The 25,105-nt window shown below is 57.6% G+C and overlaps 1 protein-coding gene across 1 annotated transcript; it reads right to left on the reverse strand.

Annotated features, from left to right (window-relative positions):
• Positions 1-66: 66 nt before the first annotated feature.
• Positions 67-22,961, reverse strand: ESPL1 (extra spindle pole bodies like 1, separase). Its single transcript, XM_062203607.1, has 31 exons — positions 22,799-22,961; positions 22,372-22,464; positions 20,523-21,584; positions 20,109-20,213; positions 19,860-19,980; positions 17,279-17,415; positions 15,899-16,092; positions 15,192-15,431; positions 14,848-14,992; positions 14,618-14,756; positions 14,309-14,448; positions 13,266-13,400; positions 11,179-11,298; positions 10,553-10,724; positions 10,117-10,245; positions 9,843-9,999; positions 8,926-9,035; positions 5,652-6,640; positions 4,946-5,279; positions 4,593-4,754; positions 4,065-4,278; positions 3,774-3,964; positions 3,336-3,463; positions 3,092-3,214; positions 2,010-2,165; positions 1,724-1,894; positions 1,504-1,608; positions 1,238-1,353; positions 992-1,075; positions 687-851; positions 67-431 (listed from the first exon to the last, which is right to left on the reverse strand). The coding sequence occupies exons 2-31, from the start codon at positions 22,450-22,452 to the stop codon at positions 230-232; spliced, it is 6,327 nt and encodes a 2,108-aa protein (XP_062059591.1). The 5' UTR covers positions 22,453-22,464; positions 22,799-22,961; the 3' UTR covers positions 67-229.
• Between the last annotated feature and the right edge of the window lie 2,144 nt (positions 22,962-25,105).

Genomic DNA, 25,105 nt, shown 5'->3' on the forward strand with positions numbered 1-25,105 from the left:
ATTTAACAGAGTGGGAAAAGGACAGCTGTCCTCTCTTTAGATACTCTCGGACAAACGACACACAACCGAGTTTAAATATCTTTATTACACAAGATTAAATTGAAGGGAAATAGTTCATATAAAACACTGGGGAAAATCACTGTAAAATATTTCTCTGGAGGGTTGAGCCTAAGTGTGGAGCTGGAACCGTCACAGACGGCTTCTCCCAGCAAGTTAGGGCTGCGAGCTGTTACCGTAGGGAGACAGGCAGGCCGTAGGCTACAGGTGCGGCCCCGATGAGATACTTGAGTCGGGGAGCCTGGCGGGCCTGGCTGACATAGTAGAGTAGGGGGGCCCCGGGGCCTGCTCCAAGCCAGCCCTGCAACAGAGCCTCCGTGTAGCGGTCGATGTCGCGGTCAGTCACATCCCAGAGATTACCCAGGAACAAGGGGCTGGGAAAAAGAAGACAAAGTGAGGGCTCTCAGGCAACACACAGAGAAACCTGACGGGTGGTGATGGGTGGGCAGAGAGTGCTGAACCCTTGGGCGCGGTTCCAGGAGGGGGACAGCAGTGGGTAAGGGTTAAAGGCCCAGACATGCTGGGGAACTACGAGGGGAGGAAGGCGGCGCACCAAAGGGTTCAGGTTCAGCCCTAGGAAAGAAGCAGGAGTCTCGGCGCCCTGGTGCGGCCTCGCCCCCGAGCCTCACCAGCCAGCCATGATGTACTTGAGCACGATGCCAGCCCCCTCCAGGTTTCCGTGCACAGCCAGGGCTGCACTGCTGCAGCCGAACAGCAGGGCCACCGCCCGGCAGCTCAGCCGCAGGACAGCCTGCCCGTCCAGGAAGCGGGCCCCGGCCCCGTGACCTGCATAGCTAAGGCAGAAGGAAGTGAGCTGAGCCCTGACCTGGCAGGACCAGGCCCCTGCCTGTGTTTCCAGAGGCTCTGAAGTCTCAGGGTGACCCACGGCGACCCCGTCCTTGGGGCCGCCTTCCCCCTCCCCGCCAGCACTCACATGTACAGGTCATGCTCTGTCAGGGCGCTCTGCACCTGTTCGGGGCTCGGCACCTCCCCGACGACCCCTCTCCAGCCCACTTCACTGCCGAGAAAAGGCAGGAGTGAGGACGGGGAGCTCACACAGAGGCCAGGTGGCGGGGGGGCAGGGGGCAGAGTGGACCGCACCTTGGCTGCATCAGGGGGGTGTGGAGAAGGCAGGTCACCCCTGTATGTCATCCCCCCCTTCCCCACCCCTCCCCCTGACCTGCTAAAATTGGCTCGAAACTGCTCCTCTGTGCTGGACAGGTTGTTGTGAGGGTTCAGGACATAGAAGGTGCTTCGAGGATCCACCCCATGGCTCAGCACGGATGAGGCCCCGGACTGGGGAGGAGACACTGGTCTCACCAGGAAGCCCAGACCCCAACAAACCCATGCCCCTTTCCATGTCTGTCCCACTCCTGAGCCCCTCGGGTCTCCCGGTCTCCTCAGGTGCCCCCCCACCAAGCCCCCAGGGCCCGCCCTGAAGCCCACCTCTTTGATGATGGAGTAGCTCAGCAGGAAGCGGAAGGAGGGCAGCCGGGTGACCGGCAGGGCCCGGAGGCAGGGCATGCTCTCCCACGGCAGCTTCTGCAGGTCCTGCACAGAAAGCACTCGGAGGTTACCGTCCCCGGCCAGGCGCACCCAGCAGTCAGGAGGGACACGGCGGGAGACGACGGTTAACCAGGACGCTGCCCCTCTGCCCAGCTCCCACCTTGTCTAGCACCAACACAAGGTGCCTGCTGCTCGGGACCGTCTGGCCCTGTAGACGTCCTACGGCTGCACTCAGGAGCTCCCGGGCTCGCTCCGGCTGGGTTGGGCACAGCCCAGCGGCCAGAGCCTGAACATCCTGTGGGGTGAGGGTGCCGGCCCCACTGAGCAGGACCTGCAGGGGAAGAGCGGTTAGCGGGCACCGGATCCCCCGTGTCCGCTCGGATCCCCCGTGTCCACTCGGCACGGCGGCGGGAAGCTGCTCCCTGTTCCCTGCTCTCTGCACTCACTTTCAGCAGAGTGGGGTCCGGGTATTTCCAGCCGCACTCCTGCAGCGGCTCCAGCAGGAGGGCGGCCTCCTGGGCGAGGCTGGGCCCCTCCGCGGCCGGCAGCAGCAACCCCCTCCAGCAGCCCAACACGGCCTTCTCGAGGGAAGTGATGAGAGCCTGCGTGGGGGAGGCATTTGGGAGATGAGGAACCGGTTTCTCATGCTCATCTTTGTGTCATTTGCTGAGACTCTCGGAGAATCAAGGCTGTTTAGCGCACATAAATAAATAAAATTTGAGATATACAACAGCTCCAAACTTGAAAGGGCTCTGGCCATGCAAAGTTTAGATACACGTAAGGGGCCGGCCTGTGGCCCAGTGGCTGCAGCCACCACCCACAATCTTGGCTCCCAAGGGTGGGTGCTGTTTGTGTCCCAGCTGCTCCATTTCCAATCCAGCTCCCTGCTAGTGGCCTGAGGGGCAGTGGAGGATGGGCTGGGTGCTTGGGCCTTTGCTACCCACATTGGGGACCCCGATGGAGATCCTGGCTTCTGGCTTTGACCTGGCCTGGCCCTGCCTGGTGATTGCCGCCATCTGGGGAGTGAACCAGTGGATGGAGGATCTCTCTTTTGGTCTCTTCCCCTCTCTCTAGCTCTGACTTTTGAATAAATAAATAAATCTTTGGGCGGTGGGGGAAGATACACATAAGAAAAAGCTTAAGTGTCAGCTTCCTGGCTTTAGCTTTCACTGCCCACTGTTTGTGTCTTTGTCTGAGAGGCAGACAGCGATCTTCTGTCCAGTGGTTCACTCCCCAAATCACCCTACGGCCAGGGCTAGGCCAGGCTGAAGCCAGGAGCCAGGCGCTTCATTCAGGACACCCAAGCAGGTGGCAGGGACTCAAGTAGTTGAGCCATCGCCTGCTGTCTCCCAGAGTGCGCATCAGCAGGACGCTGGCCTGGAAGTGGAGCTGGGACTAGAACCTAGGCACTGGAGCACGGGGTGCGGGCATCTGAACACCTGCCCCAGGACCTCCTCCCCAGGAGGCCTGTGTTTGTGGAAGGACCTCTGTCCAGAAGTCCCTGGCAGCCCCCTCCTGGGGCACACACCTCCATCCGCTGGTCCAGCTCCAGCCGCCCCGTCCACCACTCCCGCTTGTCCGTGCAGCTGCTGTTCTCTTTCTGCTCCTTCTGGATTGCGTCGAACTCTTTCAGGGCTGAACTCAGAGGAAGCTTTGGGAGACGGGGCTGTGAGAGCTCCGCTTGGCCGCGGGACAGCCCCCTCTCCGTCCCCAGGCACGGTGCACGAGCAGCGAGACGAGGGGCCCAGCCCGGCCCGGCCCAGGAGTCCTACCTTGCTGTGGGCGGTGGGGATCTGCATGGTGACTGGGGGGGTGTCCTTTTCCAGCCGGGTCAGCAGAAGGGTGTCGCCCACGGCTCCAGGCTGGAGGGTGGCCAGGGCCAACACACACACCGTCACCCCTGCCACAGAACACAGTCATTCCAGTCATTCCAAGATAGCCCCTGTCCCTCACTCAAGGCCACTCCGGAGCCTTCCCTGGCCACTGGGGTTCAAGGTGCTCTGCCTTGCCTGAACAGCTCTGTGTGCTCCTCACAGCAACCCCACAGGGCCCTGCCCACAGAGGCGCTCAGATCACCTGCCGACCCATTTCCTGCTTGTGTGGGCACCCCCCTGACACTCACACCTCAAGGCAGACACTGAACTGGCTGCTAACTCTACACAAAGTTAGACGCTGAGAGACAGAGTGCGGCCAGCAGCTGGCCACCATACCGCTGGGGAGCAGTGCCAGGCGCTCCCGGAAGTGCTCCTTCTCTGGATGAGGGAAGCGGCCGGAGCCTGAAGGCTTGAAGGAGAAGAGGCGCTGGACGCGGCCCAGCAGGGTGTCTCCGGGTCTCTCCTGGAGGCTCAGGCCCTGCAGCTGCTCTGCCACTTCCAGGGCTCCCCGGTGCTTCTGGGCCTTGCTGCAGTAACACAGGTGAGGGTCAGCCCCCTTCCGCTGTGTGGACCCCCTCCCCACCCCGAGCTGCCCCAGCGCGAGCCTTCGGGATGGCGGGCACTCACCTGAGCTGTCTGTGGAGGTGGGTGAGCAGCTGGTGGCGACAGGTGATGGAGACAGACTCGGCAACAAGGCAGGCAGTGGCATAGGGGTCCCGGTGCCCCAGGCATAAGGCCAGGAAGCGGCAGAGGTGGGCATAAAGCCCACTGGGTGGGCAGTGACTGATCCCACGGAATGCGACGCTCAGGGAGTCACACAGGGAGTCCAGGGTGGAGAGACCTAGAAGAAGGTCAGGACACTGGCTGCAGGTGAATCCCCCGTCTCCTCTGCTACCACTCACACACGGCAAAGTGCCAGGCGGGCCGCACAGGCTGCAGCTCCCTGGACCTTCCCCGAGGCCCACTCTACTGGGAAGGAAATGGATGCTCAGAGCTCAAGTGACTTGCACACAGCTGGTAGAGACAGCGCTGGGATTCAAACCCACGTTCAAGGGCTGCTGGATCCAGGTGGAGAGCCAAAGCCAGAACCATAGGCAGGACAGACACAGGCTCGGCCCCTTCCATCCAAGCAAACCTCAACCGTCAGCTGCTTACCAATGGCTACAGGGGCTGAGGGCTGTCGGATCCGGGGACCAAGGTCCTTTGCACTCTCCTTGTCCGGGCACAGAACGGGCAGCTCCTCCTTGCTGGAGTCTCGCCTTAGCACCTCACATTCCCCAATGGCTGGATCAGGCCTTGGGGCCGGTGCCTTCTCAACTGGGGAGAGAATATAAATATTCAGTCTGCACCTCCCGCCAGCCCCCGCTGTTCTCCCTTCTACAGCTGGGTCCCTCAGGGCCAACAAAGCACCTTCTCTCTGTACCCCTGGGTGCCAGTCACTCCTCGGCCTTGGCACCAGGGCGAGCCCCAGAACACACACCTTCTGCCTCCGGCCCTCGCCGCCCTACCTGAGGCTGAGTCTTCCCCATCGGAGCCCTGCAGGACCTCGAAGCTCAGTTCCAAGGCGTGGTCAGCCAGCTCCTCCTCAGGAATGGTCCTCATGACCTCGGGGCCCTGCTCCTCATGCGGTCTCAAGGCCGCTTTCTTGGCCCTCCGAGTCCTGCCACTCAGACCAGGGGCACTATCTGGGGCAAGCAGGGCATTCGTCTTTGAGCTCAGGCCCTTCCGAGCCTGGCCTCGGCCCCGGCCCCGGGAAGAGGTGCCCCGTCTCTTAGGCTCTTCTGCCAGCTGTGCCTCGGCAGAGACAGGGTCTTCCAAGTCACTGTCATCGCTGAAGTTCACCTGAAGACAGCAGGGAGAGGGAGAGGGCGAGGGCGAGGGGCCTTCAGGGACAGGACGCCTTAGGACAGCAGGTGGTGCTGTAGGAGCACGGGCAGAGCCGGCCATTACAGAGAACTGAACAATCAGCTCCCCGCTTTGCACCTGCCACTCTCCAGCAGGGCAGTGCCAGTGGGGTGGGAGGGGCGAGGGGCGGCAGGATGAAAGGGAGAGGGGCTCAGAACTAAGGAAGCTGCCTTCCGTCTGAAACAGAGACGTGCACCTGTCTTGCTGTGACATGGATATCCTGCGGATGGCAAGGACTCAGGCCCCCCGGGGCACCTGCTCTGCAGAGCCCTCTCCTCCAGAAACCCCTCCAGCCAAGTCCCACCTCACCTTGAGGCGCGTCTGCACTCTCCGTTGTACCCTGGGGGCCTGGGGAACTTCGGGCTTGCTCTCTGTAGGGTGGACTTCCTCAAACACAGTGAAAGGAACCCGGGGGCCGGCTGGCCTGACCCGGCCTGGAGGCTTAGGTGTACAGGGTGCTGCTCCACTTTCCAGGCCTTTCTGAGAGGCATTATGGAGGGGCACGGGAGCAGGGGCTGACTGCTGACGCCCCCGTCCAGAATGTTTGTGGCTCCGAGTCTTAGAAGGCTCCAAGCCCGGGGGACTTTTAACTAAGGGTGGCTGCCAGCCCCAGGAGTTTGCAAAAAGCTGGCTAGTGCAGCAGTTGAGACCGGCCAGCTTTGCGAGGGCCCGAATCAGGAGCAGGTTGGCTCGCCAGGGCTCCAGCTGGTGCATCCGCGCTGCCACAAACTTCAGCCCCGACTCCAACACCTTCCCCAGACTTTTGCTCGATAGCTGGTTCAGGCCCTCCAGTGCCAGCTGTGTGTAGGCCTGAGCCAAGATCTCATCTGAGAGGCTGGGGACGGGGGACGGGGGCGCTTTCTGATTCAGGGCGGCTTGGAGCGCGTGGCTGAGGCGCTCGGAGGCCGCAGGGCAGCCCTTCAGTACCAGCTGCAGCAGATCCACACCCTGGGCCTGATGGCCCTCGGCCAGCCTCACCCCTGCCGTGGCCAACACCCAGCGCAGACAGACCGCTGAGAGCACAGGGCTGGCGCAGAGCAGGCAGTCACAGGCAGAGCCGTGGGAGAGGAAGCCGGGGCTGGGCTGGGGCTTGGTCTTCAGAACCGGCGAGGAATTGGCGGAGGGCGCGATGGGGCCCGGCTCCTTGGCGACCGTGGCCACCAGCTCGAGCGCAGGGCCTCTGAGGAAGAGATCCTCCTCCACGGGCGCTGGAGGACGGGGCGCCCAGGCCTGCTGCTTCCCTTTCTGCAGGTGGACCTTCTTCGTGGGGTCTGGGTGCTGGGCCAGCCCCCCAAACTCTGCGGAGAGAGAACAAGCAGTGCAGATGGGAGCAAGCGCTTCCTGGAGCCTTGAGCTACCTCAGGGGCTGACGCCGTACATCCGAGCAGACGAAGACAAGTTCATGGCTGGGGGGAGGGGTGCGGAGGGCAGCCCTTGGCCTAATGGTGAAGACACCAGTTAGGATGCCTGCAGCCCACACCAGAGTGCGGGGTCTGATACCCGGCTCCAGCTCCTGACTCCGCTTTCTGGCTAATGCAGACCCTGGGAGGCAGCAGTGATGGCTCAAGTCATGGGGCTCCTGCCACCCACATGGGAGGTTCCTGGTTCCTGGTTCCTGCTTTAGCCTAGGCCAGTTCTGGATGTTGCAAGCATTTGGGGACTAAACCGGCACAAGGAAGCTCTGTGTGTATATGTGTGTGTGTGTGTGGGGGGGTCTTTCTCTTAAATAATTTTTTAAAGATTTATTTATTTGAAAGCCAGCGTTACACAGAGAGAGGAGAGGCAGAGAGAGAGGGGTGTCTTCTATCCTCTGGTTCACTCTCCAATAGGCTGCAACGGCCGGAGCTGCGCTGATCCAAAGCCAGGAGCCAGGAACTTCCTCCGGGTCTCCCACATAGATGCAGGGGCCCAAGGCCATCTTCTATTGCTTTCCCAGGCCATAGCAGAGAGCTGGATCAAACCAGCAGACGGATTCAAACCAGCACCCACATAGGATGCTGGCACTGCAGATGATGGCTTTACCCGCTGCGCCACAGCACTGGCCTCTCAAATAAATAATTTTTAAAAGTTTGTGGAAGGGCTGGTGTAGTGGGCTAAGCTGCCACCTACAGTCCAGCATCCCATATGGGTGCCGGTTTTCGTCCCAGCTGCTCCTCTTCCAGATCCAGCTCTCTGCAAGGGCCTGGGAAAACAGCAGAAAATGGCCCAAGGGCTTGGGCCCCTGCACCCACCTGGAAGAAGCTCCTGGTTCCTGGCTTCTGACTATGGACTAGCCCAGCTCTGGCTATAGCAGCCATCTGGGGAGTGAACCAGCAGAAGGAAGACCTCTCTCTCTCTTTCTGTCTGTAACTCTGCCTCTCAAATAAATACATAAAATCTTAAAAAAAAAAAAAAAAAAAAAAAAAAAAAAAAAAGCTTGTAGAAAAATGGATTTTTTTTTTTTTTAATTTTGACAGGCAGAGTGGACAGTGAGAGAAAGACACAGAGAGAAAGGTCTTCCTTTGCTGTTCGTTCACCCTCCAATGGCCGCCGCACCGCGCTGATCCGAAGGCAGGAGCCAGGTGCTTTTCCTGGTCTCCCATGGGGTGCAGGGCCCAAGGACTTGGGCCATCCTCCACTGCACTCCCGGGCCATAACAGAGAACTGGCCTGGAAGAGGGGCAACCAGGATAGAATCCGGCGCCCTGACCGGGACTAGAACCTGATGTGCCGGCGCCGCTAGGTGGAGGATTAACCTGTTGAGCCACGGCGCCGGCTGAAAAATGGATTTAAAAAGTAAGTTTACAGGCTGGCATTGTGGTGCAGCAGCAGGTTAAGCCACTGATTGTGATGCCAGCATCCCGTATCAGAGCACTGGTTTAAGTCCTGGCTGTTCCACTTCTGATCCAGCTCCCTGCTAATGCACCTGGGCAGGCAGTAGAAGATGGACCAAGTGCTTGTGCCCCTGCACCCATGTGGGAGACCTAGATCAAGTGTCAGGCTCCTAATTTCAGAACTAGTAGTTGCAGCCATCTGGGGAGTGAACCAGGGGAAGGAATCTCTCTTCCTGTCTCTATCGCTCTGCCTTTCAAATAAATAAATCAATCTTTTTAAAAAGAATTGTTTTGGCACAAAAAAAAATTGTCATTCATGCATTTGTTTTCATAACATGCCTTTCCCAGGGATTTCTTAAGATTTTTACTTATTTGAAAGAGGATCTGGCGCTGTGGCATAACGGGTAAAGCTGCCGCCTGTGATGCTGGCATCCCATATGGGCGCTGGTTCAAGTCCCAGCTGCTCCTCTTTCAATCCAGCTCCGTGCTAATGTGCCTGGGAAAGCAATGGAAGATGGCCCAAGTTCTTGGGTCCCTGCATCAACATGGGAGACGCAGAAGAAGCTCCTGGCTCCTGGCTTTGGACTGGCCTAGCCTCAGCCACTGTGGCTATCTGGGGAGTGAACCAGCAGAGAGGAGGTCTATTTCTATAACTGAGCAGATGGAAGATCTCTCTCTCTCTGTAACTGTGCCTTTCAAATAAATAATTCATTTAGAAAAAGGAGCCCCCCCCCCCCCCCCCAGCTGCGTTGCCCCCACACTGAGGCTCACCTGTGCAGGACTCGAGCAGGAAGAGCACCTGCTGCAGGTCCGACTGACAGAGGTCGACGTCACTGCGGGCCAGCTCCAGCTCGGCCTTCAGCACCAGGAACAGGGCACACCTTGGCAGAGAGAGAGCCATCAGGAGAGCCCTCGGCTTGCCTGGGCAGTCTTTCCGCTGCCCCTTCCCCAACCAGCCATCCACCTCTTCCCTCGACTCCAAGAGGGAAACCAACGTAAAGGCTCCCTGGGATCCTCCGCACTTCTCTCAGCCCTGCGCTTCAGGACGGGGTTTCCTGAACTGCATAACTCAAGAGGATCCCTGGGGCCGGCCCGTGGCACAGCTGGTTAGGCCACCACTTGCCACTCGGGCAGCCCACATCAGAGCGCTGGCAGGAGTCCTGGTTGCTCCACCTCCAATCCAGCTTCCTGCTAGTGCTCCTGGGAAGGCAGTGGAAAATGGCCCAAGTCCTTGGGCCCCTGCACCCATGAGGGAGACCAGAATGGAGTTCCAGGCTCTTGGCTTTGGCCTGACCTAGCCCAACTCTGGTGTTTTTGGCATTTGGAAAGTAAACCAGTGGATAGAAAGCTCTCTCAAAATTCTGTCTATCCCTCTCTCTCTGTTGCTGTGTCTTTCAAATAAATAAGTGAATCTTTAAAAAAAAGAAAGGAAGGAAGAAAAAGGACCCCATGGGCAAACAGGTTCAGGGAAACACACTGGGTGCCCTGTTGGTTTACAATGCACACGGGCACCCTGAGGATGAGAATGCTACAGGACATGAAGACATCTAGCCTGGACTGACTCCACACTTATTTAGCTACACGAGGCCTTCTCCCACCAGCCCCTCTTAACGAGCAATCTTCGGGATCATTTGGAAATCTGTGGCCGAGGACACCTGCTGCTCAGGGCCGGAATCCCCTGCACTCACTGGCGCGGTATCTGCAGCTTTGTGGTGAGTTTCAGGGCCTCCAGGCAGAAGGCCTTAGCTTCATTCACACTCCCCAGGCGGCCCAGGCGGCAGACCAGCTTCTCCGAGCAGCTCAGCACCTCCGCGAGGACCTGCCACTTCTGGACCAGATTCTCCCCTGCAGCAAGGCGGAAGGACAAGGCCACCGTCACTCATCGCCCGCATCCTCACAACTGTCGGCCCCCTACCCCAGCTGCCCACTCCTGCAGGGCACCGCTGCCCTCCTCAGACTCACCGTAGTCCAGGAACGCTGTCTCCACGGCTCCTTTCTGAACGGAGAGCACGTCGCTGCCCAGCAGCAGCAGGACGATGCTCCGCAGCAGCTTGTGGGAGTCTATGAGCGCCGTCTCGGGCGTCTGCCAGCCTGCGGTGGGCGGGGCAGAGAGAGGACGATCAGCTAGGCCGCCTGCCACCTGCCGCTCTCTTCACTCTGCCCCGAGGCACAGAGCTCATCAACGGCAGGCAGTGCTCTCCCTCTGCGATGCCATGGGGTCGCAGGATCCTTTTCAGTCCAGTACTCCAAGCAGTCAGTAATTCACCCACCAGCCAGCAGGCGACCCCGGGCCTACTCCACGCAGGTGCAAGGGGGGCCAGTCCACACAGGTGGCAGCAGCGGAGCAAGGCACACTACTCCCACAGCCCAAGGAGGGCGGTCCACCCTGTCCTCTCACCTTGGGCCCAGAGCTGCTCCCGCAGGGTGTCGGAGAGGCTGTTGGAGGAGAGGCTGAGGTAGACCGCCACCAGCTGCAGGGACTGTGCACGCAGCAAGTACCACGCCTTGGATGACTTCTGGAGGGCGGGATTCCCAAGGACGGACAGCAGCAGGGAGACGCCCTCAGCCACCTGGGAGAGCGAGCGAGAAAGCAAGCGAGTGAGCTGCAGAGTGAAGCCAGGTGAGCCTTTCAGAGCCTCAGCAAGCTCGGGGGAGCATCTGGCCCAACTACCTGCTTGGGGATCGGTAACAATCACACGGGGGAACTCAGACCTCAATGGCCAGGAGGCGCGGCCAGGGACACAGCTAGTTTAGAGAAAACACAGGCCTTTGGGATCCCACTGGGTTTCTAGCCTCGGTCTCCAATGCCTTCCCAGTTTCTGGTCACAGGGCAGACGTTCCCCCACAGCCCTGAGGAAGCTGGAAAAGAATCTACTGCGGCCAGCCTGGGAAACATCACTGCCTCTCAGGGTCACGGACATCCTGCCTGGAACCATGGAAACCTCAGCAACCAGACGCAGTCCAGAAACTCCAGACACCTTTCTGTCACCCAGGCCCTTCAGGGGTTAGGAAAGTGGGAGATACCTCCTGGTGAGCCCAGGCGAGCTGGCTGCGCAGCACAGCACAGGTCAGGGAGAGGAGCAGGTGCGTGTCGCTGCTTGGATCCAGGTGCTTCAGGCTCGACTCTGCCTCTTCCAGGTACAGCTGAGGAAGCAATCAGAGGCGCGGTGAGCAAACTGGGAGGAAAGGCAGCGACTCAGTAAAGTACACAACTAGACACAATGAACATCAAACTACTTACAACACAAGGGTACTCCAAAAAGTCTGCAGGAGAATGCAATGACAAGATAAGTTTTGGGGGGCCGGTGGGGTCCTGGCTACTCCACTTTCTATCCAACTCCCTGCAGATGCACCAGGGAAAGCAGAAGATGGCCCAAGTGCTTGGGCCCCTGCCACCCACATAGGAGATCTGGCCCCTGGCTTTGGCCTGGCCCAGCCTGGCTGTTATGGCCATTTGGGTAGTGAACCAGCAGATGGATGATCTCTGTCTGGGATCAAGTCTCGCCTCTGCTTCTGGTCCAGCTTCCTGCTAAAGTGCCTGGAAAGGCAGCAAATGATGACCCAAGTACCTGGACCTCTGCCACACACGTGGGAGACCCGGATTCCTGGCTCCTGGCTTCAGCCTGGCCCAGCCCTGGCTATTGTGGCCTCTTGGGGAGTGAACCAGCAGATGGGAAATCTCTCTCTCCCCACCTTTCTCTGTCACGTTGCTTTTCAAATAAATGTTTATTTTTTAAAAAGGTAAGTTTCTTTTGGTGTAGAGTTTTAGAATCCATTCCAATTTTTCCACAATAAAAAGTTTCCAGGGACCCTTTTTTTCTTTCTGAGAAGCAGAGATCACACACAGAGAAAGTGTACTCTCATCCGCTGGTTCCCTCCTCAAGGCCCACAACAGCTAGCACTGCGCCAGGCCAAGACCAGGAGCCAACAACCCAATCCAGGTCTTTCACATGGGTGGCAGGGACCCAGTTACTTGAGCCATCACCATTGCTTCCTAGAGTCTGCATTGGCAGGGAGCTGAAGTAAGAAGCCAGAGTCCAGCATCAAACCCAGTTTGGGAGGTGGGCATTCAGCTGCTAGGCTGTACCAGTGACCCAAAACCATGAGCACTCTCCAGGGCCTTGGGGACCCAACGCCGAGTGGAGGATTCTACGCTTGAAGAGGGTGCAGAAAATGAAGGAGGCGGCAACGGAGCTACGCCTTGAAAACAAAGGTTTGCTAGAAGACAAACAGGGCGGAGGGGAGCTGGGAAGCACACTGAGGATGGGGGACAAAGACCACCAGCAGATGCACACACAGGGAATACCAAGTAATGGGTGGTGCCACAGTTCACGGGAGGAAAAGCAGGAAGGGTGCCCAGCAGACCATGAAGGCTGTGCAATCCAGAGTCTGGACGGTGTTCTTCTTCTTCTTTTTTTTTTTGACAGGCAGAGTGGACAGTGAGAGAGACAGAGAGAAAGGTCTTCCTTTGCCGTTGGTTCACCCCCCAATGGCTGCTGTGGCCGACACACCACGCCAATCCAAAGCCAGGAGCCAGGTGCTTCTCCTGGTCTCCCATAGGGGTGCAGGGGCCAAGGACTTGGGCCATCCTCCACTGCACTCCCGCGCCACAGCAGAGAGCTGGCCTGGAAGAGGGGCAACCGGGACAGAATCCGGTGTGCCGGCGCCGCAGGCAGAGGATTAGTCTATTGAGCCGCGGCGCCAGCCAGGAAGGCATTCTTCTTAGTGGGAAAGGGGTAAGATCAGACCTGCGCCTTCCGGGGAAGGTGGTCAGAACATGAGTCAGGAAAAGGGAGAAACAGGAGGCAAGGACAACTAGGAGACCCTGCGAGAGTCCCACGTGAGCCGCAGCTTCCACTGGCGGACAGTCAGCTGGGCTCCCGGGACTCGCAGCACATTCTTGGGGCCAAATCTCTGCGACCTAAACCGCGATTTTTGCAGGAAGGAGAAAGACACCTCCTTCCGCTGCTCCACACTTTGCAGTGCCGCAGTGGACGTGACGGCAGCCGGCAGCCAAGCTGCCCTTCAGTCTCCCACCTTCTCGGAGCAAAGAGGGGCCTCCAGAGCCATGTGCCCCTGTGACCCCCAGGCTCAGCCGACTGGGCACTCACCTGGGCATAGCTAGGACAACCGAGGGTCAGGAGGAGCTGGGCGAGGTGGCAGGAGGAGCTGGTCGCCTTCGCGTGGTCCCCCAGTGTCACAGAGGCGATCCGCAGAAGCAGGAGGGCCTCGAGAGCCTGCAGGGGCTGCCCAGGCAGAAGCACCGTGTTCACCCGGCTCCTGCGAGAGCCTCCACTCCACCCCTGCTTCCCGGTGCTTCTGCAACCATGGACTGTGGTCCGACCTCAGGGTCTGGATGGGAGCACCCATCAGCCACCCTCGGGGAGCCTGCAAGCCACCATGCTGACTGTCTTCAGCCTACGTGCCAGTCACTGGCAACAGCTAAGATTTACCGAGTGATTACCACGAACCACACACCAAGTGAGGTTTACATGCAGCTACCCCGCTCATCTTCATGCAACTCTAATCCCACTTTCACGGCATGAGAAACTAAGACCCATGGGGGTTACATTGTTATGTAAGTTCACACAACAGCCACATGACAGAGGCAAGATGCAAGTGGAGGCTAAGGAACCTTCCCAGGCCGCCTGGACTGGAAAGACAGCCTTGTGGCTCCCAGCTACAAAAGACCTTTATGTACGATTTGTTTTTTCAGTTTTCTCGTGTGGGGTCCACAGAAGAGTTTCTAGGAGTAATATCACATGTGAAAACGTAAAACTGGCATCGACGTGTTTCTGGGTACATAGGTTGCAAATGATTGGATAATTAGCATCTGTGTGTTCCACTTACACAAAACATCTGTGCATCACTGCACAGAACGCTAACCATGCCATGAGCAAGTATTACTCCTCCCTTTACTTGAGGTAAGGACACTTGGGCTCAGAAGGCTAAGAAGGAGCGTGTGGTTACACACTAGCAAATGGTGACTTGGATTCAGGTTCAGAGAGACTGGAGACAGAGCTGACACTCTTGATGTCTGGCGTCTGGGCTGTGCGGTTTCTCTTTTGCAGGTTCACGGGCCAGAAGAGGTGAGGGAGCTGGGGGTGCGGGCTGGCCCTGTTTGCCTGGGCCTCCGTGAGCGCCTGCCCCTTACCTTCGCCACCAGCTGATACAGGGCCACGAGGATGTGCAGTGAGGCCGCGGTCTGCTGGAGACACCGCACGGCGGGGGCCTGCCCCTTTGTGAGCACCTCCTTCCACAGGGCCAGGGCTTGGTCCAGGCACTTCGACTGAGCTATGAAGTTGGAAGAAAAGGACCACTTGCTCAGCTAGGGCTGTTTGGAGGGAACTCGGCTTTCTCCGTAACACCTTCTGCCCCCTCTGCCACCCTCCCACCCTAGAGGCCAGGCTGTCCCGCACTGGGGAATCCCTGCTCTGCTCCCAGGAAGCCACACCGCCCTCACCGGCGTCTGCGACCAGGTTGAAGGCGATGTTACTGTAGAGGAAACGGTCTTCCTGGAGCTTCTCTTCGTAGTTCAGGTCGTTGACTTCAAATTCCTCCAGGTTGTTGGGGGCCTGGGCTCTCCGATCCCGCTCAATGCCCTGGGTGGGGAGAACAGGGTGAAAAGCAGGGCTGGGAGCAACTTTCCAGAAGTCTGCGCTCAGCTGTGCTCGCCCACAGCTCCACACTCACTTCCTGCATCTTGGCCTCCAGGGTACAGATGTAGAGCCACAGCAAGGCCTGTGCTTTATCGTCCAGGAGCCGACCCTCGTCCTGGGCCTCGGGCCGCACAGTCTCCAGGAGCTGCAGGGCTTCCTGGATGGCATCCAGGGCTGAACTGTAGGGAGAAGATACACTCGTGCCAGACCCGCTACTCGGACCAGGCCCCAGGAAGAGCCGCAGCCGGACAGCAGCGCCAGCCGCACCCTTTAACTGAGACCCCAAAATGAAAATGAAAGAGGTATTCAGAGAAACTGGCTGCACAAAGGGTAGGGGGCCTGAGGGAGAGGAGCCAGGGTCCCCCAACTGCTCCTCACCAGTCGGTCTGCTGGGCAAAGTCGTGGTAGCAGAGCACCTGAGCCAGCTCCACGAGGTGGGTGGCTCGTGCCCAGGCCCCGGCCGGCGTCTCCTCGGGGCTCAGCTCCAACAGGTCACAGATGACGTTGAAGCGCTCCTGCCCAGTGTCGGCCCGCACCGCCTTGTAAGCCTGCAGCTCCTCCCTCAGCAGGAGGGCCAGGGGCTCCGGGTCCCAGCCGCTCAGGCTATCTCGCAGAGTCCTGAGAGAGGGCAGCTCAGCATCAGCGGGGAGCTCAGCGAGGTCTAGGTCACCCACATGGTCCTGGGCTGGCCACTGCGAGCCACAGCCCAGCTCCTGCCCCTGCCTGTGAGGCCCTGTGAGATGGGCCTCTGCTCCCAGCACCTTCCAGCCGCTGGCTTTCTCCAGCCCGCTCCTTAGCCTGTTCCCACCTCGGGCCTCGTATTTATTATTCCCTCTGCAAGGAATTCTCTCCCAGAGACCTTTACCACCCTCGGCCTCCCCTCACATCATTTCTTCAGAAAGGCCTTCCCTCTTAGGAACACTGCCTGTCGCCACCACACTCCCAATACCTGGCATGGTGGTTGGCAACAGCAAAGAGTGAAGGTATCACCGACCTCTCCAGATGTCAGGATGGAAAGATAGGACCACAGGTATCAAACCCCCCCATCCAGGGGAAGTCCAGTCACGCTCCTCCCTGCAACTCACTTCAGCTGCAGCTCCTTGTCTCCGGCCCTGGCCGCGTCCATCTTGACCCGAACCCAGAAAGTGACCGGCTCAGTCATGTGTTCAGGGCTGCAGGGCTGCAGGGCTGCCAGCCACAAGGTCACCATCTTGCAGCCCTGAGCCTGTTTACCCAGTTTCTTCAAACTCTCCACATGCAGACGGAAGCACCTGTGCAACTGACCACAGAAAGGGAACGGGACAAACCAGAGGGGAGGCAGTGAGTGTGTGAGGTGGGAGGTCATGTGCATCACGGGTACCCACACCGCACAGTTGGGGCCAGCAAGTGGTCCCCTTGTCCCCGTCCGTCCCCCAGCCCAAGGCAGGAGACACCTAGGAACTAAACACCCTGGGTGCCTCGATCTCAGAGGGCCTCTCCATCGCACACTCCCCTCCCGGCCACCCTCCATGGCCTCGAGGACTCGTTCCTCCTCCGGTCATCCCCCTCTCAGCGGACGGCACTGCCTTTCCCCGGGACTGAGATGGGGGCCACCCCTGACACTCCTCTCTCCCAGCCAGTCACTGACCGCGTCAGTCCTCGACTTCTCACACCACTGACCTCTCTCCAGCCCTCGCGCAAGTGTCCTTGCTCGGCCTACCCTTTCCTTCTGGGCCACTATGGCAGCCTCAGTACCCAGGCTTGTCCCTGGCACCCTGCTCACCAGTGATGCCAGGGAAGTCCGAGATGCCCAGCTGAGGCCCATGTCACATCTCCCAGCCTTTCAGAAGCTCCTCCCTCACTCACTCGGGATGAAACCCAAGGCCCTCTCATGCTCATCTTGCTTGCCAACCCAACTGGGCAGTGTTTCACAGGCAGCTTTGCTTAAGACGCTTGGTCTCACCCTAGTTGCACAAAGGATCCCCTGGGGCAGGTTTTAAAGTATTCAGATATGGGGCCAGCATTGTGGCACAGCGCATAAGGCCCCCAGCCTGCAATGCCGGCATCCCCTATGGGTGCCAGTTTGCATTCCAGTTGCTCCACTTCTGATCCAGTTCCCTGCTGATGCACCTGGGAAAGCAACGGAAGATGGCCCAAATCCTTGGGCCCCTGCCACCCACGTGGGAGACCCAGAAGAAGCTCCTGGCTCCTGGCTTCAGCCTGGCCCAGACCTAGCTTTGCAGGCATCTGGGGGAGTGAACCATTGATGGAAGACCTCTCTAACTCTGACTTTCAAATAAATCTTAAAAAAAAAAAAAAAAAAAAAAAGTCAATCTAAAGAAAAATATTAAGAAACAGTACAAGTGACAGAAACGCTGGCCCAGGTACTGATGCCAACACAGCTGTTAACACGCTACTCCAAGGTGGGGTCCCGGCCAGGTTCAAGCTCACGTCACCTCCCTCCTGCCTTCTGCATTCCCTCCTACCTTTTCAGGAGGCACGTTGGGATAAGTGCCCGGCTTCGCCAGGCCCAGGCGCTGACACAGTGGCTCCGAGACGGCACAGGCCTCAGAGCAGAGCTTGTGACAGTAAAAGCTGTAGGCCAGGTTACTGGTGTCCGAGGCTGCAGGGAAGAACAGGAAGGAACCATAGGAACGGGTCCTCCCACCCTCACTGGCTGAATAGCACAGAGAAGCCGTGGTCCACTCAGTGGATTACACAGGCTCCGAGTCAGCCAATTCCCTCCCCTCCAGGGAGGCGAGTCCCGCCTGGCACCTGTTTCATAAAAGCTGGAGCTGCACTCCCAGGCAGAGCCCATCTCTCCTCACATGCCAGTCTGTGTGCACAGTGCTGCACAGGTGGTCATTTGAGGCAAATACTCCGACCTCTCTTCCTTAATTCCAGGGAACCCACATGAGCCTCCTCGATGTTTCTCCAACATTCCAGCCAGGGCCTGCATGCGCTGTTCTTTCCCCACTATCGACACGGCTAAGCTCCTCGTGTCACTCCCTGACCACCCCACACAAAACGACACCCGACTCTGCTCCCCCGCCACTTCCCAACATGCTGAGAACCCACTGACTCCGGAGTCAACTGTTCACCATCTTCCCCTCAGACCTGCATGTAGCTCTGGAACAGGACGGATCTGTGTTTACTGACACATCCAACACTCAAAACACCGCCTGGCACACAGCGGGTACTCGGCAGATATTTGTTAAATGAGTGAATTCCTTCCAATAACCCATTCACACAGCTTTCTGGCTAGCAACGCTGATGGCTGGGGAAAACAGTCGGTCTTCAGGACTCTGTGGCAAGAATTCTCATACTCATAATTTTTGTGACTCCTCATACTTTCATCTATGGCCTGGTTCAACCACTGAGAACATGAAAAATTCTCCAGAGCCTTCGCATGACTAAACTCCTGGGGATCATGTGATTTAAATCAAAGGGCCATAGTTTTTGCACAAAAATAGGCAAAGCTATTAGGATAGTGGTTGCTAGAGGGCAAGGCACACAGGGAGGGGTTCTGGGATATAAGCGATGCTCACATGTTGGTTACAAAGTGTGTTCACTTTGTGAAACTCCATCAAGCTGTACGCTTAGGATCCATGCACTTTCCTGCGTGTATATCTCAACATACAAGGGTGGGAAAAGGTATTCATGGATGCTGGCTTATATAGACATGAAACATCTCTGGAGGCTATTTAAGAAATGAACACTGGGCCGGCACCGCGGCTCACTAGGCTAATCCTCCGCCTTGCGGCGCCGGCACACAGGGTTCTAGTCCCGGTTCAGGCACCGATCCTGTCCCGGTTGCCCCTCTTCCAGGCCAGCTCTCTGCTGTGGCCAGGGAGTGCAGTGGAGGATGGCCCAAGTGCTTGGGCCCTGTACCCCATGGGAGACCAGGAGAAGCACCTGGCTCCTGACATCAGATCAGCGCAGTGCGCCGGCCGCAGCACGCTATGGCGGCGGCCATTGGAGGGTGAACCAATGGCAAAAAGGAAGACCTTTCTCTCTGTCTCTCTCTCACTGTCCACTCTGCCTGTCAAAAAAAAAAAAAAAGAAAAAAAAAAAAGAAAAGAAATGAACACTGGTTGCCTTGGGAGAAGGAATTTGGGTGACTAGGAGGAGGGGTGGAAGACTTTTCCTTGTGGGCTTTTTGTATAATTTAAATTTTGATTCACATAAATGCTTTACCTGGCTTTTAAATTTTTAAGTTGTAAACATTCTTTCAAATTTAAATATATAGGGGGCTGGCATTGCAGTGCAGGGAGCGAAGCTGCCACCTGCAGTGCCAGCATCCACCCTGGAGCGCTGGTTTGAGTCCCAGCTGCCATTTGGGAAGTGAACCAGTGGATGGAAGATCTCTCTCCCTCTCTCACTGTCTGCTTCAAATGAATGTATGAGTCTTTTAAAAAGAATACATAAATAAAATTTAAATATATCAAAAAATCATGAAGCTGTGTGTTGGGTAGAAACATTTCCATGAAATAAATACCAATTCAGATTTCAAAGTCAATGAGAAGAATGTGCTTGGCACAGTGGTTAATACACCACTTGGGACACCCGCACCCCACACAGGAGCGCCTGGGTTTGAGTTCCGGCTCCGCTTCTGATTCCAGCTTCCTGCTAACACACACCCTAGGAGGCGGCACACAATAGCCCAGATACTTGGTCCCTGACGCCCGTGTGTGACATCTGGATTGAGGTAGCAGATTTGGCTTAGACTTGGCCCAGCACTGGCTGTTGTGGGAATCTGGGGAACGAACCAGCGTATACAAGATCTCTGTCTCTCTCAGCCTTCCAATTAAATAAAAATTTTGAGAAATCAGTAGCATAAAAAAAAAAAAAAAATGAGGAAGTAGTGCCTGCTATTTATTGTAAGTGAGCCTCATCACTTCTCGACTGCTGTGAAACACACACTGACTGACACGGAGAAGCGTCTCTTCCACCGCCTCCATAAACCACCCGGAGCCCACAGCGTCAGAACCAGCCAGCAAGTGCTGATCACCTGCCGAGTGAGTGACGACCCCCCCAAGAACCCTGCACCTGGGCCCGGCCACTAACCAGTCATCCCCATGTAGTCGGACAGCTCTTGGCCTGACAGCCCCTCTAAGGCTTCCAGCATCCAGACGACGAGAGACCTGCAGCTCTCCACGAGCTGGGCCAGCTCAGCCAAGTCAGCCTCCTGGAGAGACAAGAGGGCCTTGAGGACGAAAGGAGGCGGTGGTGCTGGGTTGCAGGTTTCCTCCACCCCACCCCATGCACAAAGCCAGAGCAACCCCAGAGCCTGGGGGCAGGACCCCGCCCTGGTACCTGACAGCCTTGGGCGAAGTCGTAGACCACCACAGTGTAGAGGTGAAGGCCCTGAAAGTGCGTCTGAAGCAAGGACTGCTGCTGCTTGGGGGAGTCCTTACACACCTGCGGGAGGAAGGAACGGGAGGCTGCTCGGAGGCGCAGACACAGAGTGAGCTCCAAGCGTAAGACTGGTCCCTGCCACCATGTGGATGGAATTCTTGGCTTCAGGCTTTGGCCTGGCCCAGACCTGGCTGTTGAAGCCAGGAGTGAACCACCAGATGGAAGAGGAATAGAGTGTTGCTGGCCGACCAGGCATGGTCTAGGAAGCAACTTACCAAGGAGAAGCCAGGCTTTGTGGCTGTGCCAAAGACCCTAGACCGGAAGTTGAGTCCCCAGAAGCACACCCACCCCGCCGACAGGCCCGTAACTCACATCACCATCCCGCAGCTGCCGGATAAGGGAGTGGTACTCTCCAAGAAAAGCAAATAAGCTCAGAAGAGCATTGGCTCCGTAGCGCCTCTTGGTGCCTCGCTCCAGGCCAGACAGAAAGAACTGACAGCTCTCATACAGGGCACGCAGCGGGGGCGACGGGGCCTGCAGACTGTTCCTCAGGACGGCAGACGCATTGGTCAGAAGCGCGGCCGCTGCCTGGGGTCCCTCCTCCCCAGCCCGCAGCAGCTGGATCCCCAGCTGGCACAGCTGGAGACTGGGAGCCAGACTGGTGTTCCTTAGGTAACCCTGAGCCTTCGCCACCGCACCGGCGGCCTTGTCATGGTGGCGGCTCCAGCAGAGGCGCCGGCAGTGTTCCAAAGTGAGCTCCAAGAGGCAGAGGGCCCTCTGGGGAGAGAGAGGACCAGGAGAGGCCTGGTGCTCACCCACCAAGGATCTGATCACATGCCTGGAGAGCAGCTCACCCAGGAACTCCGCATCTGCCTCGTTCAGACCATGTCCACCGGCATCAAACAGCTGGTGGGCAGCGACTACTCGGCATGCTGTGGCCGAGGCGAAGTGAGGAACCTCACAAGGGGTACTTCCATCCTCCAAGAGCGCCAGGAAGCTCAAGGCTCTCAGCCGAGCGGAGACTGCAGCCTGCCGTGCCAGCAGGCCTTCCGCTCCCTTCCAAAGCAGAGAGAAGCTGCCTCGAGCCACGGCCTCATAGTCTTGGGGTGCAGCTTGGCGGGAGCACTGCATCAAGCAGGCATGGAGGGGCTGGGAGAGACGGAGTGTGGCCTCCGGGTTTCCCTGTGCAGCAACGTTCCGCAGTAAGATGTAAAGAATTCGTTCCAGGTAGAGGGGAGGGCGCTGGGGGGTCGATGCCACGTAGCCATCACAAGCTAGCTCTGCCAGCGCCAGCAGGCTCTCCAGGTGCCCAGAGCAAGTCAGCTTGGCTGTCAGCTGCTGGTTGCAAGCCCTTAGGATGGCATCACAAATTTGTCTCCTCTCAGCATCTGATCGACAGCTTGGAAAACCAGCTGGAGGCTTGGACAGGAATTCCTAAAAGGAAAAACACACATGGGGCTTGTGGAGAAGATGTAGGGAAAGAAACCAGAAATAGAGTTGCTTTGAATGGTCTCCTATGTATTTCTCTCTTCAAAATAAGGCAAAGTGTGGTGGCGTAGCGGGTTAAGCCACGGCCTGCACTACCAGCATCCCATACAGACACTGCTTTGGTCCTGGGTCAGTCCCGGCTGCTCCACTTCCCATCCAGCTCTCTGCTATGGTCTGGGAAAACAGCAGAGGATAGCCCAAGTGCCTGGGCTCCTGCATCCATGTGGGAGACCTGAAGAAGCTTCAGTTCTTGGCTTCAGCCTGGTCCAGCCCCAGCCACTGTGGCCATTTGGGGAGTGAACCGAAGAATGGAAGAACTCTCTCTCTGTGTCTCTCCCTCCCTCTCTCTCTCTCTCTCTGTAACTCTGCCTTTCAAAGAAATAAATCTTAGAAAAAAAAAAAATAATAAGGCAAAGCGACAGGTGGGCATTGGTCCAGAGGCTGTGCCACTGGCTAAGACAGACCCACATCAGAGAGCCTGGGCTCTCCAGCTTCCTGCTGATGGACACCCTGGGAGGCGGCGTGATGGCCTAGTCACAGAGTGCCTGCCACTCACGCAGGAGACCTGCAGTGTGTTCCCAGTCGCCAGCGTCCCGCTACCCAGCCCAGTCTCTCCATCCACCTGCCTAACAACAACACAGTTCAGAAATAGCGATCAACAAAGGTAAAACACGAGTCTAACAGGCCGGCTCCGAAGGCCAGGCGTGTGTCTCGGGGCAGTCAGCTCACGCACCTTCAAGTCAGGCAGCAACTCCGCAGCTCCCTTCTGGCTGCTTAGCAGGGCCCCGAAGTCGGCTCCTTTGAGGCTCCTCATGGCTCCGGAGAGCTAGGGAAAAGACGGCAGGTAACCAGAGAAGGCAGGAAGAGCCATGGTGGAGCGGGCGGCGAGGACCGGCGAGGCGCTCCGAGGCCCATGGGACAAGGAGGCGGAGAATCCCATCAGAAGTCCTCTCGCGAAAAAACCCAGCCGGGACGCCGGGCTCTCGCCGCCAACTCTCGTCTCCGCGCTTCCCCCTCCACACCGATCGCGCTCCTCGCTAGCCCACCGCCCACAGTCCCACCCGGACGCCTCTGCCAAGCTCTTCGGCGCCCACTGCGCCGGCCTGAGGCCTCCCGACCCCCCACCTCTGCCGCAGGCCAGCGCCGCGGACCCCACTCACCTCAGCCCGTACGCACAGCTCGCCAGTCTCCCCGGGCCCCACCGCCTCACAAGCCTCCCTCCGCTTCAGGCCCAGGACTTAACGCGCCGGTCTGAGCGCTCCGCCAAGATCCAAATGAAACCATCGTTTTCCGCGCCAGCCCCTCCTTTCAAATATCGCCAGTGGCCAATCAGCGAGGGCTACGTAACGTCGCGGTCCGCGCGGGGCGCTGGGAGTTGTAGTCTCGGCCGCGCCGCTCGTCACGTGACGCCGCCGCCGTGTTGGTGGTGGGGATGGTCTGTGCGCCAGGTGTTAGGGCCTCTTGGGGGCGCGGGTTTCCTGATTTTCCACCAGAGTTGAGTTCCTTAGTTACCCGTCGCTTAGTCGCTCTGGGGAAAGCCAGCCCCCTGCCTCCTCCTTCCGTCTTCTGGCCTCAGGCAAGAGTCGAAAGTTAAGAGGATTAGACTAGACAACAAAATGGACTTGGAAATTCATGCCGCGTTGGTCACTAGGGGGAAAAAAGGATGCCGCCTTCTGCGGGATTATCTAAAGGCGCAGTTCTCTGGGGACCCTGATCCTGACAGCAGTACCAAGGCAAGCTGCAGTTCTCCGCCTTCCAGCTTTGCCCTTTCCATTCCTTGTTACGGGGAAGACATGTCTAGTGCCCCGTGATGGAGAGTGAGGGGTCCCGGGGTGGGTTAGAGGTAGCGAGTAGCTAGACGAAAGAGGAAAATGCACTTGCTGGGGTCTCTGGTACTCTTTTTTTTTTTTTTTTTTTTCTTCTTTTTTTGGACAGGCAGAGTGGACAGTGAGAGAGACAGAGAGAAAGGTCTTCCTTTGCCCTTCGTTCACCCTCCAATGACCACCGAGGCTGGCGCGCTGTGGCTGGTGCACCGCACTGATCCGAAGCCAGGAACCAGGTGCTTCTCCTGGTCTCCCATGGGGTGCAGGGCCCAAGCACTTGGGCCATCCTCCACTGCACTCCCGGGCCACAGCAGAGAGCTGGCCTGGAAGAGGGGCAACCGGGACAGAATCCAGCGCCCCAACAGGGACTAGAACCTTGTGTGCCGGCGCCGCTAGGCAGCGGATTAGCCTGTTGAGCCATGGCACTGGCCCTCTGGTACTCTTGACCGGCGAAGACTGACCACTTCCCCAAACATACCTATTCAGCTGGCTCTATTCTTTCCTACCTCCACCAAAAAAAATTCACCCCAAAGGGGTCTCCCACTTAGCTTTGCCCTGATGAACCCTACTGGGTGACCCCCCATCATTATGGAGGTCTTAGGAGCTGAGGACCTAGCAGGGAAGACTAATGTTTAATGTCTGTTGTTTGAGAAGCAGAGAGACATGCGGAGACAAAGACAGCAAGATCCCATCTGCTAGTTCACTCCCCAAATGCTTGCAATAGATGGACCTGGGCTGGGCCAAAGTGGAGAGCCAGGAACTCAATCCAGGTCTCCCATAGGTGCAGGAGCCCAGCCACCTGAGCCATCACTGTGGCCTCCCAATATCTTCATTAGCAGGAAGCTGAAGTCAGGAATCCATGTCAGGCTTTCTTTAAAAAAAAAAAAAAAAAAAAAAAAAAAAAAAAAAAAATTGAAAGGCAGAGTAACACAGACACACAGACACACACGCAGATAGAGAATCTTCCATCCACTGGTTCACTCCCTAGATGCCCACAACAGCCAGGGCTGGACTATGCCAAAGCTAGGAGCCAGGAGCTCCATGTGGGTCTCCCTTTTAAGAGAGAAAGAAAAGAAAGAAAACAATGCTATCTCCAAAGTATCTCAAGAGGCTTGCATGCCAGTTCAATCCCAGCTGCTCCACTTCCAGTTCCCTGCTAATGAGACTGGGAAAACAGTGAAAGATGCCCTGAGGGGGACAGCACAGTAGTGTATTGGGTAAAGCCACTGCCTGAAGTGCAGGCATCCTATATGGTCACCAGTGGTAGAGTTCCACCTGCTCCTCTTCCGATCCAGCTCTCTGCTGTGGCCTGGGAAAGCAGTAGAAGATGGCCCAAGGACTTGGGCCCCTGCACCCACGTGGGAGACCCAGAAGAAGCTCCTGATTTCGGACCGGCGCAGCTTCGGCCGTTGTGGCCATCTGGGGAGTGAACCATCAGATGGAAGACCTCTCTTTCTCTCTCTGCCTCTCTTCTTTGTGTAACTCTGACTTTCAAATAAATAAATAAATCTTAAAAAAAAAAAAAAGGCATGTCGTTAGAGCAGGTGTTGTGGCACCGCTGGTTAGGCCACTGCCTCATCTTGCAGCACCTGGTCCATGTCCCAGCTTCTCCAGGCTCCCCATATGGCTTCCCGAGAATACACC

This window comes from Lepus europaeus, chromosome 10 (assembly GCF_033115175.1).
Source record: "Lepus europaeus isolate LE1 chromosome 10, mLepTim1.pri, whole genome shotgun sequence".
Lineage (NCBI taxonomy): Eukaryota > Metazoa > Chordata > Mammalia > Lagomorpha > Leporidae > Lepus > Lepus europaeus.

What these genes read in the sequence shown, in the direction of transcription:
- ESPL1 (XM_062203607.1), bottom strand. Translation starts at nt 22,452, where the DNA reads ATGAGGAGCCTCAAAGGAGCCGACTTCGGGGCCCTGCTAAGCAGCCAG. An exon ending in GGCAGCTGCGGGATGGTGAT is followed by an intron (nt 20,214 to 20,522) that starts GTGAGTTACGGG and finishes TTCCTCCCGCAG; the next exon opens with GTGTGTAAGGACTCCCCCAA. An exon ending in TTTCGAGCCAATTTTAGCAG is followed by an intron (nt 1,076 to 1,237) that starts GTCAGGGGGAGG and finishes TTTTCTCGGCAG; the next exon opens with TGAAGTGGGCTGGAGAGGGG.